This window comes from Phyllobates terribilis, unplaced genomic scaffold (assembly GCF_046119375.1).
Source record: "Phyllobates terribilis strain yellow unplaced genomic scaffold, ASM4611937v1 Scaffold_4__5_contigs__length_816908805, whole genome shotgun sequence".
Taxonomy (NCBI): domain Eukaryota; kingdom Metazoa; phylum Chordata; class Amphibia; order Anura; family Dendrobatidae; genus Phyllobates; species Phyllobates terribilis.
Genome location: NW_027362764.1, coordinates 42,104,135 through 42,127,270, shown reverse-complemented (window position 1 = coordinate 42,127,270; position 23,136 = coordinate 42,104,135). Strand labels below are relative to the sequence as shown.

Below are 23,136 nucleotides of genomic sequence, written 5' to 3'. Positions count from 1 at the left end.
TCCCACTCACATCCCGGCCTACCCTTTCTTGTTCTTACACTCCCCTTCCCACCTATACCTCATCTTTCTCCTATTCTTTTTACATTCTCTTCCTGCTCAAATCTAATTTTTCTTTAGATGCCTTTCACCATCATCTTTTCCTTTCCTTTCTTTTCCTTACATTTCCTTCCTGCACACACCTCATTTTCCTCCTATTCTTTACATTTTCCTTTTATTTCCACTCACATCTCTTCCATTTCTTCTCCCTACATCTTCTTCCCACTCACATCTTATCCTACCCTTCCTTGTTCTTCCATCATCTTCCCAAAATCCTTTCCTTCCGTTTTGTCCTTACTTTTCCTTCCTGCATATGTTATGCACACGCCCGGACTGACTGGCGTGTGCGGGAGAAGTGGTTCCACTGGACCATGAACCGGAGAGTGCCTGGAGGGGCGTGACTAAGTATCTGGCCGATCCGACCAAGATGGCACGACGGCATACGACGCCAGTGCACCAGGGAGAAACCGGGCAGAGGTGCTACTCCAGGTCAAACTCCGGACACGGGGGTTGACCCACACAGGGATTACTGGAACAGGCAGGTTAGGCTGGCACAGACTGGTGGATATAAGCGAACACGGCAGGTATGCAGACGGGTGGATACAGGCGAATATGCAGGCAGGGAGGTACTGGCCGAAAGGACGGGCTGGAGCACAGAGAGGACAAGACCCAGTACAGACTGGGTCACAGAAACAGAACCGCAGATGCGGTAGCTAAACACAGCAGAGAGGGAACGCCCGAAGCGGTGGGCAAGAGCAGAGCAGGACGGGACTGCCGGAGCAGCGAGCACAAGCAGAGCAGGACAGGACTGCCGGAGCAGCGAGCAGATGCAGAGCAGGACGGGGCTGCCGGAGCAGCGAGCAGAAGCAGAGCAGGACAGGACTGCCGGAGCAGCGAGCAGATGCAGAGCAGAAACCGCAGGAGCGGCAAGCAAGGCAAGAGCAGAGTGGAAACCGCAAGAGCGGTAAACAAGGCAGGAGCAGAGCGGAAACCGCAGAGCGGCTAAGAAGGCCGCAGCAGAGCGGAAACCGCAGAGCGGCAAACAAGGCAGGAGCAGAGCGGAAACCGCAGAGCGGTAAACAAAGCAGGAGCAGAGCGGAAACCGCAGAGCGGCTAAGAAGGCCGCAGCAGAGCGGAAACCGCAGAGCGGCAAACAAGGCAGGAGCAGAGCGGAAACCGCAGAGCGGTAAACAAGGCAGGAGCAGAGCGGAAACCGCAGAGCGGTAAACAAGGCAGGAGCAGAGCGGAAACCGCGGAGCGGCTAAGAAGGCAGGAGCAGAGCGGAAACCGCAGAGCGGCAAACAAGGCAGGAGCAAAGCAGAAACCGCAAGAGCGGCAAACAAGGCAGGAGCAGAGCAGAAACCCGCAAGAGCGGCAAGCTAAGCAGGAGCAGAGCGGAAACCGCAGAGCGGTAAACAAGGCAGGAGCAGAGCGGAAACCGCAGAGCGGTAGGCGAGGCAGAAGCAGAGCGGAAACCGCAGAGCGGCTAGAACCGCCGGAGCGGCGAACGAGACAAGGCACGGGGATAGGACTCTGTTCACAAAGAACAGACGGAGAAAGAAAGGCAGAACCAGAAGCACACAAAGTACTTACAAAGAAGTAGCGAGCGTACACTAAATTCACAACAGAGGTACAGAGACGACGAGAAGGAATTTAGGAGCAAGTTCAGACTCTGCAGAAAGACGCAGAAAACAGACATAGAGGGAAAAGGGAGAAAAGGCTAAAGTAGAAACGAGGCACAGACAACTGGGAACAGAGGAACGGGAACAAATACAGCAAGGCTGGAACACAAACAGGACACTGTACAGCCAGGAACAGATACCGCAAGGCACAGACAGGCAGATCTAGGAATACGGCCCCTAGAAGGCGAAAGAACAGGCTGGAAGCGTGTTCACAAGAACAGACCACAGTTCAGACACAGAACTGGAAAACAGGCAGGAAAACAGGATAGGACCTGGCACGTCAGAGACAAAAAGCCAACTGACAGGACACAATGCTCAGGCGCCATCTTGAGGAAGAAGGTGGAATAAATACCCAAAGATGGACAGCAATAGGCTGAAGATACAACAGGGGCATGTCCGCAGCAGCTACAAGAAACATGAAGTTCAGCGGGCGTCACCCTATGCAGCCAAAGTGGAGCAGAGCAGAGCACAAGGAAAGAAGCCAGACCAGGAAGCTGGGCGGGAGATGAAGTTTGCGATCTTGCATGATGAGAGATGGAACACCATGCAAGAACGCCGCCAGGTATGCTACAGTTCCCCTCCCCTTACGCCCCCTCTTCTTCAGGCCTGCAAGGATCTTCCGCAGGGAATTTGGGGGCCAATCCCTCTCTTCAAGGAGATTACTTCTATTGTCCACAGGAGGAGACAAAACTGGTCTCATAATCTGGATGGCTAGGATGCGACTTCCCATCCAGCCATCTTCAGCAACAGATGAAACGGGTGAAGTACCAGAAACAGCACACAAAAAAGTCTCTCTACATTTATTTTTAGGCAGCACCCCAAAAAGTTCAGGAGACAACTGGAGGTCCTCCGCCGGGTTGGAGGGGTGCAGAGACTCGGGGGTAGCCTCTGCTTCGGGGTACATCTTGTCAAGCTCACAGGATGAAATGGGCAAAGTATCAGGTACAAGGTGTAGAGAAGTCACTGCCTCTTTGTTATGTGGTGGTACCCCGGAGGATTCAGGAAACAACTGGGGGTCCTCCGCCAGGTTGGAGGGGTACCGAGACTCGAGGGTAACCTCTGCTTCGGAGTACACTAGGTCAGACTCACTGGAAGAAGCGGGCGAGGTATCAGGTACCGAGTAAAGGAGAGTCTCTGTCCATTCGTTATCAGGTAGCACCCCGAAGGGTTCAGGAGACGACTGGAGGTCCTCCGCCTGGTCGGAGGGGTGTAGAGACTCGGGGGTAACCTCTGCTTCGGAGTACACTAGGTCGGACTCACTGGAAGAAGCGGGCGAGGTATCAGGTACCGAGAAAAGGAGAGTCTCTGTCCATTCGCTATCAGGTAGCACCCCGAAGGGTTCTGGAGATGACTGGAGGTCCTCCGCCTGGTCGGAGGGGTGTAGAGACTCGGGGGTAACATCTGCTTCGGAGTACACTAAGTTGGACTCACTGGACGAAGCGAGCGAGGTATCAGGTACAGAGAATAGGAGAGTCTCTGTCCTTTCGCTACCAGGTAGCACCCCGAAGGGTTCTGGAGACAACTGGAGGTCCTCCGCCTGGTCAGAGGGGTGTAGAGACTCGGGAGTAACTACCACTTTGAGGCACCCATTGTCAGGCCCACAGGACTGAGCAGATGAAGTATCGGGTACCGGGTGTAGGGAAGTCTCTCTCCAATTGTCATCGAGTGGTATCCCGGAGGATTCAGGAGGCAACAGGGGGTCCTCCGCCAGGTAGTAGAGGTGTACAGACTCGGAGGTAATCACAGCTTCGGAGCATCCTTGGACATGCACACTGGTTAAAGTGGGTGTAGTATCTGATGCCAGGTGCAGGAAGCTCTCCTGTGTGGACTCTGGATGGGTAGCAGTCTCTTCTGGCAGGAGAACTGGTGCAACACCCACGCACATCACCCGCTGGGGCTTCTCCAGGATACAGGGAGATGAAGCTTCAGTAGGGACTTCAAGGTAGGGGTCAGGAGGTCTCTGGGAGGACAGACTCTGGCGTGACGGCTTGCCTCTACGTTTAGCACGTCTGGACTGCCTCTTGAGGTTGGGAGAAGTATTCCGGAGAGTGTAGTCATCCTGAGTGGATTCTGGGCAAGCAACAGTCTTTTCGGGCAGGAGAACTTGTGCGCTACCTATGCACATTACCCGTCGGGGCTGCTCCGGGATACAGGGAAGTGAAGCTTCAGCAGGGGCTTCAGGGTTAGGATCATCGAAAGCCAAAAGGAAGGCCACCAGGAAGGCCTGTAGGTCAAGAACGATAGGATCCTGTGCTTCCCATAGGGGGTTGATCCATTCCAAGGCATCACCCGCTAGGTTGGACATTATAAATCCCACCTTAACCCGATCGGAAGAATAAGCATTGGCATAGAACCGGAACTGCAGCAAGCATTGCCACACAAACGCACGGCATTGTTTTGGATCCCCGTAGTACCGTGGTGGATCCGCGGGAGCAGGTGCAGCTTCAGCAGGGACTCCAGGATTGGGGTCATCGAAGACCATTAGGAAAGCCACCAGGAAGGCCTGCAGGTCAAGGACGATAGGATCCCAAGCTTCCCATAGGGGGGTGACCCACTTCAAGGCATCACCCGCTAGGTAGTCAATTATAAATGCCACTTTAGACCAATCAGAAGGAAAAGAAAGAGGGTAGAACTTGAAGTGTAGCATGCATTGCTCCACAAATGTACGACTTAGTTTTGGATCCCCATAGTACTGGGGCGGATCCGCAGGAACGGGTGCAGAAAGCTCCATCTGGACGGGTGCGTAATTCGCCTGGAACTCGGCTAGAGAAAAAAAAAATTATTTATTTATTTTTAATGCACGTATTTAGCTGGAAAACGCCTCAGAGAGCGAAGGCCATGGGGCTCAACGGGAACCATGGCCTGAGCATGCTGTTATGCACACGCCCGGACTGACTGGCGTGTGCGGGAGAAGTGGTTCCACTGGACCATGAACCGGAGAGTGCCTGGAGGGGCGTGACTAAGTATCTGGCCAATCCGACCAAGATGGCACGACAGCATACGACGCCAGTGCACCAGGGAGAAACCGGGCAGAGGGACCAGGTGCTACTCCAGGTCAAACTCCGGACACGGGGGTTGACCCACACAGGGATTACTGGAACAGGCAGGTTAGGCTGGCACAGACTGGTGGATATAAGCGAACACGGCAGGTATGCAGACGGGTGGATACAGGCGAATATGCAGGCAGGGAGGTACTGGCCGAAAGGACGGGCTGGAGCACAGAGAGGACAAGACCCAGTACAGACTGGGTCACAGAAACAGAACCGCAGATGCGGTAGCTAAACACAGCAGAGAGGGAACGCCCGAAGCGGTGGGCAAGAGCAGAGCAGGACGGGACTGCCGGAGCAGCGAGCACAAGCAGAGCAGGACAGGACTGCCTGAGCAGCGAGCAGATGCAGAGCAGGACGGGGCTGCCGGAGCAGCGAGCAGAAGCAGAGCAGGACAGGACTGCCGGAGCAGCGAGCAGATGCAGAGCAGAAACCGCAGGAGCGGCAAGCAAGGCAAGAGCAGAGTGGAAACCGCAAGAGCGGTAAACAAGGCAGGAGCAGAGCGGAAACCGCAGAGCGGCTAAGAAGGCCGCAGCAGAGCGGAAACCGCAGAGCGGCAAACAAGGCAGGAGCAGAGCGGAAACCGCACAGCGGTAAACAAGGCAGGAGCAGAGCGGAAACCGCAGAGCGGAAACCGCAGAGCGGCTAAGAAGGCCGCAGCAGAGCGGAAACCGCAGAGCGGCAAACAAGGCAGGAGCAGAGCGGAAACCGCAGAGCGGTAAACAAGGCAGGAGCAGAGCGGAAACCGCAGAGCGGCTAAGAAGGCAGGAGCAGAGCGGAAACCGCAGAGCGGCAAACAAGGCAGGAGCAAAGCAGAAACCGCAGAGCGGCAAACAAGGCAGGAGCAGAGCAGAAACCGCAAGAGCGGCAAGCTAAGCAGGAGCAGAGCGGAAACCGCAGAGCGGTAAACAAGGCAGGAGCAGAGCGGAAACCGCAGAGCGGTAGGCGAGGCAGAAGCAGAGCGGAAACCGCAGAGCGGCTAGAACCGCCGGAGCGGCGAACGAGACAAGGCAAGGGGATAGGACTCTGTTCACAAAGAACAGACGGAAAAGGAAAGGCAGAACCAGAAGCACACAAAGTACTTACAAAGAAGTAGCGAGCGTACACTAAATTCACAACAGAGGTACAGAGACGACGAGAAGGAATTTAGGAGCAAGTTCAGACTCTGCAGAAAGACGCAGAAAACAGACATAGAGGGAAAAGGGAGAAAAGGCTAAAGTAGAAACGAGGCACAGACAACTGGGAACAGAGGAACGGGAACAAATACAGCAAGGCTGGAACACAAACAGGACACTGTACAGACAGGAACAGATACCGCAAGGCACAGACAGGCAGATCTAGGAATACGGCCCCTAGAAGGCGAAAGAACAGGCTGGAAGCGTGTTCACAAGAACAGACCACAGTTCAGACACAGAACTGGAAAACAGGCAGGAAAACAGGATAGGACCTGGCACGTCAGAGACAAAAAGCCAACTGACAGGACACAATGCTCAGGCGCCATCTTGAGGAAGAAGGTGGAATAAATACCCAAAGATGGACAGCAATAGGCTGAAGATGCAACAGGGGCGTGTCCGCAGCAGCTACAAGAAACAGGAAGTTCAGCGGGCGTCGCCCTATGCAGCCAAAGTAGAGCAGAGCAGAGCACAAGGAAAGAAGCCAGACCAGGAAGCTGGGCGGGAGATGAAGTTTGCGATCTTGCATGATGAGAGATGGAACACCATGCAAGAATGCCGCCAGGTATGCTACAGCATACACCTAATTTTTCTCCTATTCTTGTTATATTATTCCCTTTCTTCCCACTCACATCTCTTCCCTTTCTTCTCCTTACATCCTCTTCCTGCTCAAATCTCATCCTTCCCTTTCTTGTCCTTACATCCCCCTTCTGCTCACATCCCCTTACTGCTCATATACCATTCTTCCCTTTCTTGTTCTTACATCCCCTTCTGCTCACATACCCTTACCACTCACATTTCATCCTTCCCTTTCTTGTCCATACATCCCCCTGCTGCTCACATTCCCTTACCACTTATATACAATTCTTCCCTTTCTTGTCCTTACATCACCGTTCTGCTCACATCCTCTTCCCGCTCATATACCATTTTTCCCTTTCTTGTCCTTACATCACCATTCTGCTCACATCCTCTTACCGCTTATATACCATTCTTCCCTTTGTTGTCCTCACATCCCCCTTCTGCTCACATCCTCCTCCCGATCATATACCATTCTTCCCTTTCTTGTCCTTACATCCCCCTTCGGCTCACATCCTCCTCCCGATCATATACAGTACAGACCAAAAGTTTGGACACACCTTCTCATTTAAAGATTTTTCTGTATTTTCATGACTATGAAAATTGTACATTCACACTGAAGGCATCAAAACTATGAACTAACACATGTGGAATTATATACTTAACAAAAAAGTGTGAAACAACTGAAAATATGTCTTATATTCTAGGTTCTTCAAAGTAGCCACCTTTTGCTTTGATGACTGCTTTGCACACTTTTGGCATTCTCTTGATGAGCTTCAAGAGGTAGTCACCGGAAATGGTTTTCACTTCACAGGTGTGCCCTGTCAGGTTTAATAAGTGGGATTTCTTGCCTTATAAATGGGGTTGGGACCATCAGTTGTGTTGTGCAGAAGTCTGGTGGATACACAGCTGATAGTCCTACTGAATAGACTGTTAGAATTTGTATTATGGCAAGAAAAAAGCAGCTAAGTAAAGAAAAACGAGTGGCCATCATTACTTTAAGAGATGAAGGTCAGTCAGTGCGAAAAATTGGGAAAACTTTGAAAGTGTCCCCAAGTGCAGTTGCAAAAACCATCAAATGCTACAAAGAAACTGACCGCCCCAGGAAAGGAAGACCAAGAGTCACCTCTGCTTCTGAGGATAAGTTTATCCGAGTCACCAGCCTCAGAAATCGCAGGTTAACAGAAGCTCAGATTAGAAACCAGGTCAATGCCACACAGAGTTCTAGCAGCAGACACATCTCTTCAACAACTGTTAAGAGGAGACTTTGTGCAGCAGGCCTTCATGGTAAAATAGCTGCTAGGAAACCACTGCTAAGGACAGGCAACAAGCAGAAGCGACTTGTATGGGCTAAAGAACACAAGGAATGGACATTAGACCAGTGGAAATCTGTGCTTTGGTCTGATGAGTCCAAATTTGAGATCTTTGGTTCTAACCACCGTGTCTTTGTGCGACGCAGAAAAGGTGAACGGATGGACTCTACATGCCTGGTTCCCACCGTGAAGCATGGAGGAGGAGGTGTGATGGTGTGGGGGTGCTTTGCTGGTGACACTGTTGGGGATTTATTCAAAATTGAAGGCATACTGAACCAGCATGGGTAGCACAGCATCTTGCAGCGGCATGCTATTCCATCCGGTTTGCGTTTAGTTGGACCATCATTTATTTTTCAACAGGACAATGACCCCAAACACACCTCCAGGCTGTGTAAGGGCTATTTGACCAAGAGGGAGAGTGATGGGGGGCTACGCCAGATGACCTGGCCTCCACAGTCACCAGACCTGAACCCAATCGAGATGGTTTGGGGTGAGCTGGACCACAGAGTGAAGGCAAAAGGGTCAACAAGTGCTAAGCATCTCTGGGAACTCCTTCAAGATTGTTGGAAGACCATTTCCGGTAGCTACCTCTTGAAGCTCATCAAGAGAATGCCAAGAGTGTGCAAAGCAGTCATCAAAGCAAAAGGTGGCTACTTTGAAGAACCTAGAATATAAGACATATTTTCAGTTGTTTCACACTTTTTTGTTAAGTATATAATTCCACATGTGTTAATTCATAGTTTTGATGTCTTCAGTGTGAATGTACAATTTTCATAGTCATGAAAATACAGAAAAATCTTTAAATGAGAAGGTGTGTCCAAACTTTTGGTCTGTACTGTACCATCCTTCCCTCTCTTGTCCATACATCCCCCTTCTGCTCACATCCTCTTCCCGCTCATATACCATTCTTCCCTTTCTTGTCCTTACATCCCCCTTCTGCTCACATCCTCCTCCTGATCATATACCATTCTTCCCTTTCTTGTCTTTACATCCCCCTTCTGCTCACATCCTCCTCCCGATCATATACCATCCTTCCCTCTCTTGTCCATACATCCCCCTTCTGCTCACATCCTCTTCCCGCTCATATACCATTCTTCCCTTTCTTGTCCTTACATCCCCCTTCTGCTCACATCCTCTTCCCGCTCATATACCATTCTTCCCTTTCTTGTCCTTACATCCCCCTTCTGCTCACATCCTCTTCCCGCTCATATACCATTCTTCCCTTTCTTGTCCTTACATCCCCCTTCTGCTCACATCCTCTTCCCGCTCATATACCATTCTTCCCTTTCTTGTCCTTACATCCCCCTTTGGCTCACATCCTCTTACCGCTTATATACCATTCTACCCTTTCATGTCCTTACATCCCCCTTCGGCTCACATCCTCTTCCCGCTCATATACCATCCTTCCCTTTCTTGTCCTTACATCCCCCTTCTGCTCACATCCTCTTCCCGCTCATATACCATCCTTCCCTTTCTTGTCCTTACATCCCCCTTCTGCTCACATCCTCTTCCCGCTCATATACCATTCTACCCTTTCATGTCCTTACATCCCCCTTCGGCTCACGTCCTTTTCCCGCTCATATACCATTCTTCCCTTTCTTGTCCTTACATCCCCCTTCGGCTCACGTCCTTTTCCCGCTCATATACCATTCTTCCCTTTCTTGTCCTTACATCTCCCTTCAGCTCACATCCTCTTCACGCTCACATTTCATCCTTCCCTGTCTTGTCCTTACATCCCCCTTCCGCTCACATCCCCTTACCGCTCACATCTCATCCTTCCCTTTCTTATCTTTACATCCTGATTCTGCATACATCCCTTTACTGCTCACATCTCATCCTTCCCTTTCTTGTCCTTACATCTGCCCTTCTGCTCACGTTACTTTACCGCTCATATATCATTCTTCCTTTTCTTCTTTTTCCTCTATTTTGTGGCCAGTAACACAAAACTGAATGTTAATTTAAAGTTACAATGGAGACAATAACTTTACAATTATCCTTCGTCAAGTGAGTACAATGGAAGGCGAGAAACGAGGAATCATTATTTCATCATTTTCATACACTTTCCTTCTTATATTTTCAGGTAGATGCCGCCGCCACCTCTCTCAATTCCAATGATGTGTTTGTATTGAAACTGAAGAATAATTCTGGCTATGAGTGGAAAGGAAGAGGCGCGAGCGGAGAAGAAGAGAAAGGAGCAGGTTATATCATCAATATCCTCAAATGCAAGACAACACGTATAAAAGAAGGACAGGAACCAGGTCTGAAATTTCTTTTATTTGCATCCTAATGAGTGAATCTTTTTAAATTAGCTTTTGATGAAGGGTGCGGTTCTTGGCCATCTTCTCAGGCCCGAAGACCTTTAATTAGAGGTAAAGGGCCTGCAGTACCACAGCTCCATTCAGGTGGCCAACACGGGACCTCTGGTCTTGGAGACTGTTGGACTCTCCAATGATCAGATATTTTTCTCCCGTCAGATTGATAGGTTGTAAATGTGGGAAAACCCTTTAAGGTCAGTGGAAGTTAAACTATTGGAACATGAAGTAGCATCTGTCTTATCCTATATGTAACAAATACTCTATACCCGATAGAAAATGTTATAAACAGATCGACCAACATAAATAATATTATGGATGTGGAGTATAGTGGAAATACGACTTATACTCCACATCCACGATGAATTGCCTACTCAGAAATAGATACAAACACTAGAGAACACCGAGTGTATGGCATAAATAGAGGAAACTTTATTATAAGTAGAAAAGATCTTATTTAAAAAATACAAGTTACAAGTACATATGAGTTGCGGAGCATATCAAAAAGTAGAAAAAAAGGGCCATAGTCGCACTGCAGCTATCGAGACGAAAAAGACCATGCAGAAAATATATTCCAAGGGAGAGCCATAATACGATTTAATAAATAGATACGTATTCCCCAGGCGCAGGGCTACCAGGGCCTATATAAATAGTAACACACTAAGATTGAAAGCACAGGGTATATCACACAGGAAGCTAACAGAGATCTGGATACAGAGTATATATATATATATAGAAAGCTTTAAGGCTTCAAGTAGTAAGAGAGTATCCAGAAAATGTGTATGCAAAACATTGCAAATAACTCACCGATGTGAATACCAGGGGCAGGAAGGCAGGGAGGATAAACTGGCAGGGCATCTTTTTCATGACCGCACATGTGACCAATTGAGCGCCATATTTAAAAAGATGCCGGTATCTGGATCAGTGACGCCTCTTGAAAAAGCCACTTACGCGAAACGCGCGTCGAGGCTTGAGGGCCCTACATCTGTTCGCTCCTGCCCTGCCAGTTTATCCTCCCTGCCTTCCTGCCCCTGGTATTCACATCGGTGAGTTATTTGCAATGTTTTGCATACACATTTTCTGGATACTCTCTTACTACTTGAAGCCTTAAAGCTTTCTATATATATATATATATATACTCTGTATCCAGATCTCTTAACTTCCTGTGTGATATACCCTGTGCTTTCAATCTTAGTGTGTTACTATTTATATAGGCCCTGGTAGCCCTGCGCCTGGGGAATACGTATCTATTTATTAAATCGTATTATGGCTCTCCCTTGGAATATATTTTCTGCATGGTCTTTTTCGTCTCGATAGCTGCAGTGCGACTATGGCCCTTTTTTTCTACTTTTTGATATGCTCCGCAACTCATATGTACTTGTAACTTGTATTTTTTAAATAAGATCTTTTCTACTTATAATAAAGTTTCCTCTATTTATGCCATACACTCGGTGTTCTCTAGTGTTTGTACCGATAGAAAATGTGTCTGTCCACAAAATGACCACATCAGACTCAGCCCAAGGGTCTAAACTCACATTCAATGGGCAGAAATGGAGCATAGCCTAGAAAGAAGGGGACAATTTCCCAGAAAGGAATTTATGAAAGTTGGCAAATATGGTCTAAAGCAGGGGTGCACAAACGCTCTTACCCAAAGAAGCCACAATGTCATATTGAACCATCCCCAAGGGGTGCATTAAACATAAAAAAAGGCTATTACTTTCTGAGATACTTATATAACAAAAGTATATAATATGGAAAACTGCACTGCTTTGTGTTTATGATGACTGGACGTAAATTTAAAGAAAAAAAAACTTCTATACACAGTCTAGTAACATGCAATTCTTGGAAACCTTTTCTGACTGTAGATGAGTTCTGGAGCTCCCTGGGAGGTAAAAAATCGTATCAGACGTCTGAGCTACTCGGATCCCAGCTTGCCGATCACCCACCGCGGCTGTATGGCTGCTCAAACAAATCTGGGAGATTTGTGGTAAGTCTGAATGTTTTTATAAAACCAAAACAATATAAATTGGATCTGTTGTTATCATTTTCATCGTAAACCAGAAAATCATGTAAAACTTTGTGATACCATTGGGAAAGTGTGACATCAGAATTCCTATAAAATACTTATCCCTCACAATCTATTATCTAAACTCAGATCGAAGAGGTCCCAGCAGAATTTACACAAGATGATTTGGCAGAAGATGACGTCATGTTACTGGACACATGGGAACAGGTATAAGACTGCAGGTTTCTAATACTGCCCCTATGTACAGGAATATAACTACTATAATACTGCCCCTATGTACAGGAATATAACTACTATAATACTGCTCCTATGTACAAGAATATAACTACTATAATACAGCCCCCTATGTACAAGAATATAACTACTATAATACTGCTCCTATGTACAAGAATATAACTACTATAATACTGCCCCCTATGTACAAGAATATAACTACTATAATACTGCCTCTATGTACAAGAATATAACTACTATAATACTGCCTCTATGTACAAGAATATAACTACTATAATACTGCTGCTATGTACAAGTATATAGCTACTATAATACTGCCTCTATGTACAGGAATATAACTACTATAATACTGCCCTCTATGTACAAGAATATACCTACTATAATACTGCTCCTATGTACAAGAATATAACTACTATAATACTGCCCCCTATGTACAAGAAGATAACTACTATAATACTGCCCCTATGTACAGGAATATAACTACTATAATACTGCCCCTATGTACAGGAATATAACTACTATAATTCTGCCCCCTATGTACAAGAATATAACTACTATAATACTGCTCCTATGTACAAGAATATAACTACTATAATACTGCCCCCTATGTACAAGAATATAACTACTATAATACTGCCTCTATGTACAAGAATATAACTACTATAATACTGCCTCTATGTACAAGAATATAACTACTATAATACTGCTCCTATGTACAAGTATATAGCTACTATAATACTGCCCCTATGTACAGGAATATAACTACTATAATACTGCCCTCTATGTACAAGAATATACCTACTATAATACTGCTCCTATGTACAAGAATATAACTACTATAATACTGCTCCTATGTACAAGAATATAGCTACTATAATACTGCTCCTATGTACAAGAATATAACTACTATAATACTGCTGCCTATGTACAAGAATATAACTGCTATAATACTGCCCCCTATGTACAAGAATATAACTACTATAATACTGCTCCCTATATACAAGAATATAACTACTATAATACTGCCCCCTATGTACAAGAATATAACTACTATGATACTGCTCCTCTGTACAAGTATATAGCTGCTATAATACTGCCCCTATGTACAGGAATATAACTACTATAATACTGCCCTCTATGTACAAGAATATACCTACTATAATACTGCTCCTATGTACAAGAATATAACTACTATAATACTGCTCCTATGTACAAGAATATGACTACTATAATACTGCCCCTATGTACAAGAATATAACTACTATAATACTGCCCCTATGTACAAGAATATAACTACTATAATACTGCTCCTATGTACAAGAATATAACTACTATAATACTGCTCCTATGTACAAGAATATAACTACTATAATACTGCTCCTATGTACAAGAATATAACTACTATAATACTGCTCCTATGTACAAGAATATAACTACTATAATACTGCCCCCTATGTACAAGAATATAACTACTATAATACTGCCCCTAAGTGCAAGAATATAACTACTATAATACTGCCCCTATGTACAAGAATATAACTACTATAATACTGCTCCTATGTACAAGAATATAACTACTATAATACTGCTCCTATGTACAAGAATATAACTACTGTAATACTGCCCCCTATGTACAAGAATATAACTACTATAATATGCTCATATGTACAAGAATATAACTACTGTAATACTGCCCCCTATGTACAAGAATATAACTACTATAATACTGCCCCTATGTACAAGAATATAACTACTATAATACTGCCCCCTATGTACAAGAATATAACGACTATAATACTGCTCATATGTACAAGAATATAACTACTGTAATACTGCCCCCTATGTACAAGAATATAACTACTATAATACTGCTCCTATGTACAAGAATATAACTACTATAATACTGCTCCTATGTACAAGAATATAACTACTGTAATACTGCCCCCTATGTACAAGAATATAACTACTATAATACTGCCCCTATGTACAAGAATATAACTACTATAATACTGCCCCCTATGTACAAGAATATAACTACTATAATACTGCTCCTATGTACAAGAATATAACTACTATAAAACTGTCCCTACGTACAAGAATATAACTACTATAATACTGCTCCTATGTACAAGAATATAACTACTATAATACTGCTCTCTATGTACAAGAATATAACTACTAAAATACTGCTCCTATGTACAAGAATATAACTACTATAATACTGCCCCCTATGTACAAGAATATAACTACTATAATACTGCCCCTATGTACAAGAATATAACTACTATAATACTGCCCCCTATGTACAAGAATATAACTACTATAATACTGCCCCTATGTACAAGAATATAACTACTATAATACTGCACCTATGTACAAGAATATAACTACAATAATACTGCCCCTATGTACAAGAATATAACTACTATAATACTGCTCCTATGTACAAGAATATAACTACTATAATACTGTTTCTATAAACAAGAATATAACTACTATAATACTGCCCCCTATGAACAGGAATATAACTATTATAATACTGCTCCTATGTACAGGAATATAACTATTATAATACTGCTTATATGTACAAGAATATAACTACTATAATACTGCCCCTATGTACAAGAATATAACTACTACTAGATGGTGGCCCGATTCTAACGCATCGGGTATTCTAGCATATGTCTCCCGACCCTCCTCTATAATGCCCCATGCAGGAAGTCACATCCCCCGTATATAATACCCAATGCAGGATGTCACATCCCCCGCATATAATACCCAATGCAGGATGTCACATCCCCCGCATATAATGCCCCATGCAGGAAGTCACATCCCCCATATATAATGCCCCATGCAGGATGTCACCTCTCCCCCATATAATGCCCCATGTAGGATGTGACCTCTCCCCCCATATAATGCCCCATGCAGGATGTGACCTCTCCCCCCATATAATGTCCCATGCAGGATGTCACCTCTCCCCCATATAATGCCCCATGCAAGATGTGACCTCTCCCCCCATATAATGCCCCATGTAGGAAGTCACATCCCCCATATATAATGCCCCATGCAGGATGTCACCTCTCCCCCATATAATGCCCCATGTAGGATGTCACCTCTCCCCCATATAATGCCCCATGCAGGATGTCACCTCTCCCCCATATAATGCCCCATGTAGGATGTCACCTCTCCCCCATATAATGCCCCATGCAGGATGTGACCTCTCCCCCCATATAATGCCCCATGCAGGATGTCACCTCTCCCCCATATAATGCCCCATGTAGGATGTCACCTCTCCCCCATATAATGCTCCATGCAGGATGTGACCTCTCCCCCCATATAATGCCCCATGCAGGAAGTCACCTCTCCCCCCATATAATGCCCCATGCAGGATGTCACCTCTCCCCCATATAATGCCTCATGCAGGATGTCACCTCTCCCCCCATATAATGCCCCATGCAGGATGTGACCTCTCCCCCATATAATGCCCCATGCAGGATGTCACCTCTCCCCCATATAATGCCCCATGTAGGATGTCACCTCTCCCCCATATAATGCCCCATGTAGGATGTGACCTCTCCCCCCATATAATGCCCCATGCAGGATGTCACCTCTCCCCTATATAATGCCCCATGTAGGATGTCACCTCTCCCCCATATAATGCTCCATGCAGGATGTGACCTCTCCCCCATATAATGCCCCATGCAGGATGTCACCTCTCCCCCCATATAATGCCCCATGCAGGATGTCACCCCCCCCCATATAATTCCCCATGTAGGATGTGACCTCTCCCCCCATATAATGCCCCATGCAGGATGTGACCTCTCCCCCCATATAATGCCCCATGTAGGATGTGACCTCTCCCCCCATATAATGCCCCATGTAGGATGTCACCTCTCTCCCCCATATAATGCCCCATGCAGGAAGTCACCTCTCCCCCCATATAATGCCCCATGCAGGATGTCACCTCTCCCCCCATATAATGCCCCATGCAGGATGTCACCTCTCCCCCCATATAATGCCCCATGCAGGATGTGACCTCTCCCCCATATAATGCCCCATGCAGGATGTCACCTCTCCCCCATATAATGCCCCATGTAGGATGTCACCTCTCCCCCATATAATGCCCCATGTAGGATGTAACCTCTCCCCCCATATAATGCCCCATGCAGGATGTCACCTCTCCCCCATATAATGCCCCATGTAGGATGTCACCTCTCCCCCATATAATGCTCCATGCAGGATGTGACCTCTCCCCCATATAATGTCCCATGCAGGATGTCACCTCTCCCCCCATATAATGCCCCATGCAGGATGTCACCTCTCCCCCCATATAATGCCCCATGCAGGATGTCACCCCCCCATATAATTCCCCATGTAGGATGTGACCTCTCCCCCCATATAATGCCCCATGCAGGATGTGACCTCTCCCCCCATATAATGCCCCATGTAGGATGTGACCTCTCCCCCCATATAATGCCCCATGTAGGATGTCACCTCTCCCCCCCATATAATGCCCCATGCAGGAAGTCAACTCTCCCCCCATATAATGCCCCATGTAGGATGTCACCTCTCCCCCTTATAATGCCCCATGCAGGAAGTCATATCCCCTGTATATCCATCCCCCCATAGTGCCCCATGCAGGTCCCCTATGGCCCCATACAAAAAAAAAAAAATCCAATACTCACCTCCCTTCTCAGCAGCTCCTCTGGACTCCAGCGTAGCCGGCATCTTCACGCTCTGCGCTGTGACCGGTCAGGAGAGAGCGCGGTGTAAAGCCGTCACCGCGCCCTCTGACCTGAGACGTCACAGAGCATCAGTGGAAGACACAGGAGCTGCTGCGGAGGAACGGGGAGGGGTAAGTAAGACGCCGGGGTCCTGATCGAGCGTGGGGAGGGACGGGAGGAGAGGGGAGGGACGGGAGGAAAGGAGAGGGGAGGGGAGAGGAGGGGAGGGGTAAGTATGACGCCGGGTGCCGGGGTCCTGATGGAGCGGGGGGAGGGACGGGAGGAGAGGGGAGGGGAAAGGAGGGGAGGGGAGGGGCGTCACACTTGTCCTCGGGAGATAAGCGGCCGTAGCTGCTGATCTCCCGACGATAGCCGCATGTAGGTCAGCGGCACCTGCGGTCGGGGGACTTATGCTGCGAGTAGCCAGCTGCATCTCCCGGCTGCATCGCCGCTGACCTCCGTGCCGCACATGAGCCGCTAACGGCCGCCATGTTTTCTGAAATGCCGCGTCGCTGATTGGCCGCAGCTGGACCAATCAGCGACCCGGGATTTCCAGGACAGACAGACAGAAAGACAGACAGACAGATAGGGAGACGGGATAAGACAATTATATAGTAGATAATACTGCCCCCTATGTACAAGAATATAACTACTATAATACTGCTCCTATGTGCAAGAATATAACTACTATAATACTGCCCCCTATGTACAAGAATTTAACTACTATAATACTGCTCCTATGTACAAGAATATAACTACTATAATACTGCTCCTATGTACAAGAATTTAACTACTAGAATACTGCTCCTATGTACAAGAATATAACTACTATAATACTGCCCCCTATGTACAAGAATATAACTACTATAATACTGCTCCTATGTGCAAGAATATAACTACTATAATACTGCCCCTATGTACAAGAATATAACTACTATAATACTGCTCCTATGTACAAGAATTTAACTACTAGAATACTGCTCCTATGTACAAGAATATAACTACTATAATACTGCCCCCTATGTACAAGAATATAACTACTATAATACTGCTCCTATGTACAAGAATATAACTACTATAATACTGCTCCTATATACAAGAATATAACTACTATAATACTGCTCCTATGTACAAGAATATAACTACTATAATACTGCTCCTATGTACAAGAATATAACTACTATAATACTGCTCCTATATACAAGAATATAACTACTATAATACTGCTCCTATGTACAAGAATATAACTACTATAATACTGCCCCCTATGTACAAGAATATAACTACTATAATACTGCCCCTATGTACAAGAATATAACTACTATAATACTGCTCCTATGTACAAGAATATAACTACTATAATACTGCTCCTATATACAAGAATATAACTACTATAATACTGCTCCTATGTACAAGAATATAACTACTATAATACTGCCCCCTATGTACAAGAATATAACTACTATAATACTGCTCCTATGTACAAGAATATAACTACTATAATACTGCTCCTATGTACAAGAATATAACTACTATAATACTGCTCCTATGTACAAGAATATAACTACTATAATACTGCTCCTATGTACAAGAATATAACTACTATAATACTGCCCCCTATGTACAAGAATATAACTACTATAATACTGCTCCTATGTACAAGAATATAACTACTATACTACTGCTCCTATGTACAAGAATATAACTAATATAATACTGCTCCTATGTACAAGAATATAACTACTATAATACTGCTCCTATGTACAAGAATATAACTACTATAATACTGCTCCTATGTACAAGAATATAACTACTATAATACTGCTCCTATGTACAAGAATTTAACTACTAGAATACTGCTCCTATGTACAAAAATATAACTACTATAATACTGCCCCCTATGTACAAGAATATAACTACTATAATACTGCTCCTATGTACAAGAATATAACTACTATAATACTGCCCCTATGTACAATAATATAACTACTATAATACTGCCCCCTATGTACAAGAATATAACTACTATAATACTGCTCCTATGTACAAGAATATAACTACTATACTACTGCTCCTATGTACAAGAATATAACTACTATAATACTGCTCCTATGTACAAGAATATAACTACTATAATACTGCTCCTATGTACAAGAATATAACTACTATAATACTGCTCCTATGTACAAGAATATAACTACTATAATACTGCTCCTATGTACAAGAATTTAACTACTAGAATACTGCTCCTATGTACAAAAATATAACTACTATAATACTGCCCCCTATGTACAAGAATATAACTACTATAATACTGCTCCTATGTACAAGAATATAACTACTATAATACTGCTCCTATATACAAGAATATAACTACTATAATACTGCTCCTATGTACAAGAATATAACTACTATACTACTGCTCCTATGTACAAGAATATAACTACTATACTACTGCTCCTATGTACAAGAATATAACTACTATAATACTGCTCCTATGTACAAGAATATAACTACTATAATACTGCCCCTATGTACAATAATATAACTACTATAATACTGCCCCCTATGTACAAGAATATAACTACTATAATACTGCTCCTATGTACAAGAATATAACTACTATAATACTGCCCCCTATGTACAAGAATATAACTACTATAATACTGCTCCTATATACAATGTATCACAATTGTAGCAATTACAGTGCAGTTTGATGTATGCTCTTGGTTGTGGACAGCCTCATATCTCCATTATCAGGAGGCAGTTTCTGCTTTCTCTTTTGCCCCTTTCGGATGATCGTCTCCTCCAGCACACAGTCGCTTTGGTTATTATTTTTTTATACATATTGTGTATTAGTAGCCATCACCTGGATTGGGCTGAGTCTTCCTGTTAATCATCGGCTTTTTCTTTATTCACAGATTTTCTTATGGATCGGGAAAGATGCTAATGAAGTAGAGAAGAAAGAATCCTTGAAGTCAGGTAAGAGTCTGAGCGCAGGTAGATCAGGATTGTGCTGGTGTCCTTCTATAATGAGCAACATGAGGCCGACTGGTGTAAGGAAAGGTCTGCCATGCAGTGTACACGTGTCGCCATATAAAGGTGGGGGGAAAGCAAACATTCAACTAGTAGGAAAAATAAAATGGCTATATTCATGTGGAGCGGAATAAGGGAAAATCACCACCAAAAGTCTAAAGATCCTGACTGAGAGATGAGGCTCCTTCCTTCAAATTCATGGTCCAGGAAGCTGAGATCTGGGTGCTGTCAGGGTGGGTCCACTGGCTGGAAAAGTGGAGATGGTTAAAGGGGTGGGCTGTTTTCACTTGTTTGGATGGGGTCATTCTAGCTTACTTTTAAGAGAAAAAATATCCCATGACATTAAAAGCCACATTACCCCATAATGATAATAATGATATAGTTACATACACACTGCCCCCATCATAAGTTACATCCACAGTTCCTCTATAACTCGCTGCCTTGGGGTAACCCTGGACTCTGATCTTTCCTTCACACCTCATACCCAAGCCCTTTCCACTTCCTGCCGACTCCAACTCAAAAATATCTCCCGGATCCGCACATTCCTCAACCATGAATCTGCAATACCACTAGTGCACGCCCTCATCATCTCCCACCTCGACTACTGCAACCTCCTGCTCTGTGGCCTCCCCTCTAGCATTCTCACACCCCTCCAATCTATCCTAAACTCTGCTGCTCGACTAATCCACCTGTCCCCCCGCTATTCCCCGACCTCTCCTCTCTGTCAATCCCTTCACTGGCTCCCCATTACCCAGAGACTCAAGTTCAAAACCCTAACCATGACATACAAAGCCATCCACAACCTGTCTCCTCCATTCATCTGTGACCTAGTCTCCCGGTACATACCTGCACGCAACCTCCGATCCTCACAAGATCTCCTTCTCTACTCCCCTCTTATCTCCTCTTCCCACAATCGCATACAAGATTTCTCCCGTGCATCCCCCCTACTCTGGAACTCTCTACCCCAACACATCAGACTCTCATCTACCGTGGAAACCTTCAAAAGGAAGCTGAAGACCCACCTCTTCCGACAAGCCTACATCCTGCAGTAACCACCGCTCCACCATACCGCTGCACGACCAACTCTACCCTCACCTACTGTATCCTCACCCATCCCTTGTAGACTGTGAGCCCTCGCGGGCAGGGTCCTCGCTCCTCCTGTACCAGTTACTCAATCGTGTTTGTTCAAATTATTGTAATTATTTTTGCTATGTGTACCCCTCTTCACATGTAAAGCGCCATGGAATAAATGGCGCTATAATAATAACATTGATAGCCACAATGCCTCTACTATAGTCTCAATGTCCCCATAGCAGTAACAGACAGCTTCCCCATAACAGTGACAGCCACACTGCCCCATAACATTGACAGTCACACTGCCCCATAACATTGACAGTCACAATGCCCCATAACAGTGACAGCCACACTGCCCCATAACAGTGACAGCCACACTGCCCCTATAACATTGATAGCCACACTGCCCCCATAACATTGACAGTCACACTGCCCCCATAACATTGACAGTCACAATACTCCTACTACATAGTCACAATGTCCCCATAGCAATGACAGCCGCAATTCCCCCAAAACAGTGACAGACACAGTTCCATATAACATTGACAGCTATAATTCCCCTATTATAGCCACACTTTCCCATAACAATGTCAGACATGATGTCCCACAAAAGTGGCAGCGGCAGTGCCCCCATAGCAGTAACAGCCACACTGCCCTATAACAGTGACAGCCATTGTGCCTCTCTTACAGACTTGTATAGCATCATGTAGCGTTGTAAAAGGTATCCTTATTTAGGGCTTGATCCAGGTGTATGCAGACACTTGGTCAGCAGACTAACAGTGGGTAGCACTCCTACATCGATCATGTTAGCCAGATTGCCGTGCCTTCCCCTATACCCATTGGGCCATGGCATGTCGCCATTTCTCCTGGTGATGACACCAGTCCTGACCGGTGATTTTTCTTTCACCTTTTGATTTGCTCAACGTTTTAATTTTGATAAAGTGCAGTACCTACTTTGAACCTAAAGATGTCACTGTTGACTCTCTATTCTATACTGTGCACCCTAATGTTATCTTACAGTAGACATTCACCAGAAATGTCTCCTCTTTCCTTCCAGCCAAGCAATATATCGACACCGATCCATCCGGAAGAGATAAACGAATCCCCATTACTACCGTGAAACAAGGACATGAACCCCCAACATTCACTGGATGGTTCCTGGGCTGGGATTCCAGCAGGTGGCAGCAGTAAGCCGATGTGCAAGAACCTGGAAACATGAAAATGGCGATATCCAAATATCCAGTTATATCATTCACTTAGCTCCAGCCATATAACCATATTCCCTGATGCGACTCCCCGGCGCTGCTTGTGGCTGTTTTGGATAAACATGTTACAGATATTACATTAAATGTCTGAGATCTTTACCTTTTTAATATCATTTCACTATGTTCATGTTTTTTCTAAATTCAGAAAATTCTCTTTATGCGTTTGGAATGTTTAATAAAAAGTCCAAAATTCATAACGAGAGTTTTATGTCCCAGTTTTGTGCACACAGTTTAAGAGAAAAATGTTTTTACAATGTAATAAGATATTTCTGTCACCACTAGGGGGCACTCACTGCATACAAATTCATTATTGAATTCAATGAGAGCGGCATAAACCTTAATGTAGTGAGCTCCCCCTAGCAGTGACTGACAGCATTTTTTTTAAAATGAGGATGTAAATCTTGCCTGAAAACAAATTCTTGGTCCAATTTAGCCACCATCCTGAACTATAGGATATTAATAAACCCATAATTAACAAACAATAACCCAGGACTACCATGGACAATAGATATCAATATTTACCTAGGTAGAAACTGCTATACCACTCAAGACCACCAGGAATATGACCTGAATCCCAAGAAAAGGAAAGTGTGTCGCCGCCCTGAGGAGGAGAAAGGGGTGCTGCTAACTCAACTAAAC

General features: G+C 45.2%; 1 protein-coding gene across 1 annotated transcript in view; it reads left to right on the top strand.

The window, feature by feature from the left end:
* The window catches only part of SCIN (scinderin), a 273,292-nt gene extending 250,598 nt beyond the window's left edge, over positions 1 to 22,694 (top strand). Inside the window, exons 12-16 of the mRNA XM_073677281.1 lie at positions 9,907 to 10,084; positions 12,004 to 12,125; positions 12,294 to 12,371; positions 20,044 to 20,104; positions 22,290 to 22,694. Coding sequence (XP_073533382.1) covers positions 9,907 to 10,084; positions 12,004 to 12,125; positions 12,294 to 12,371; positions 20,044 to 20,104; positions 22,290 to 22,423 — 573 coding nt within the window. The 3' untranslated portion in view covers positions 22,424 to 22,694. The remainder of the gene's footprint in view (positions 1 to 9,906; positions 10,085 to 12,003; positions 12,126 to 12,293; positions 12,372 to 20,043; positions 20,105 to 22,289) is intronic.
* Positions 22,695 to 23,136: the final 442 nt, after the last annotated feature.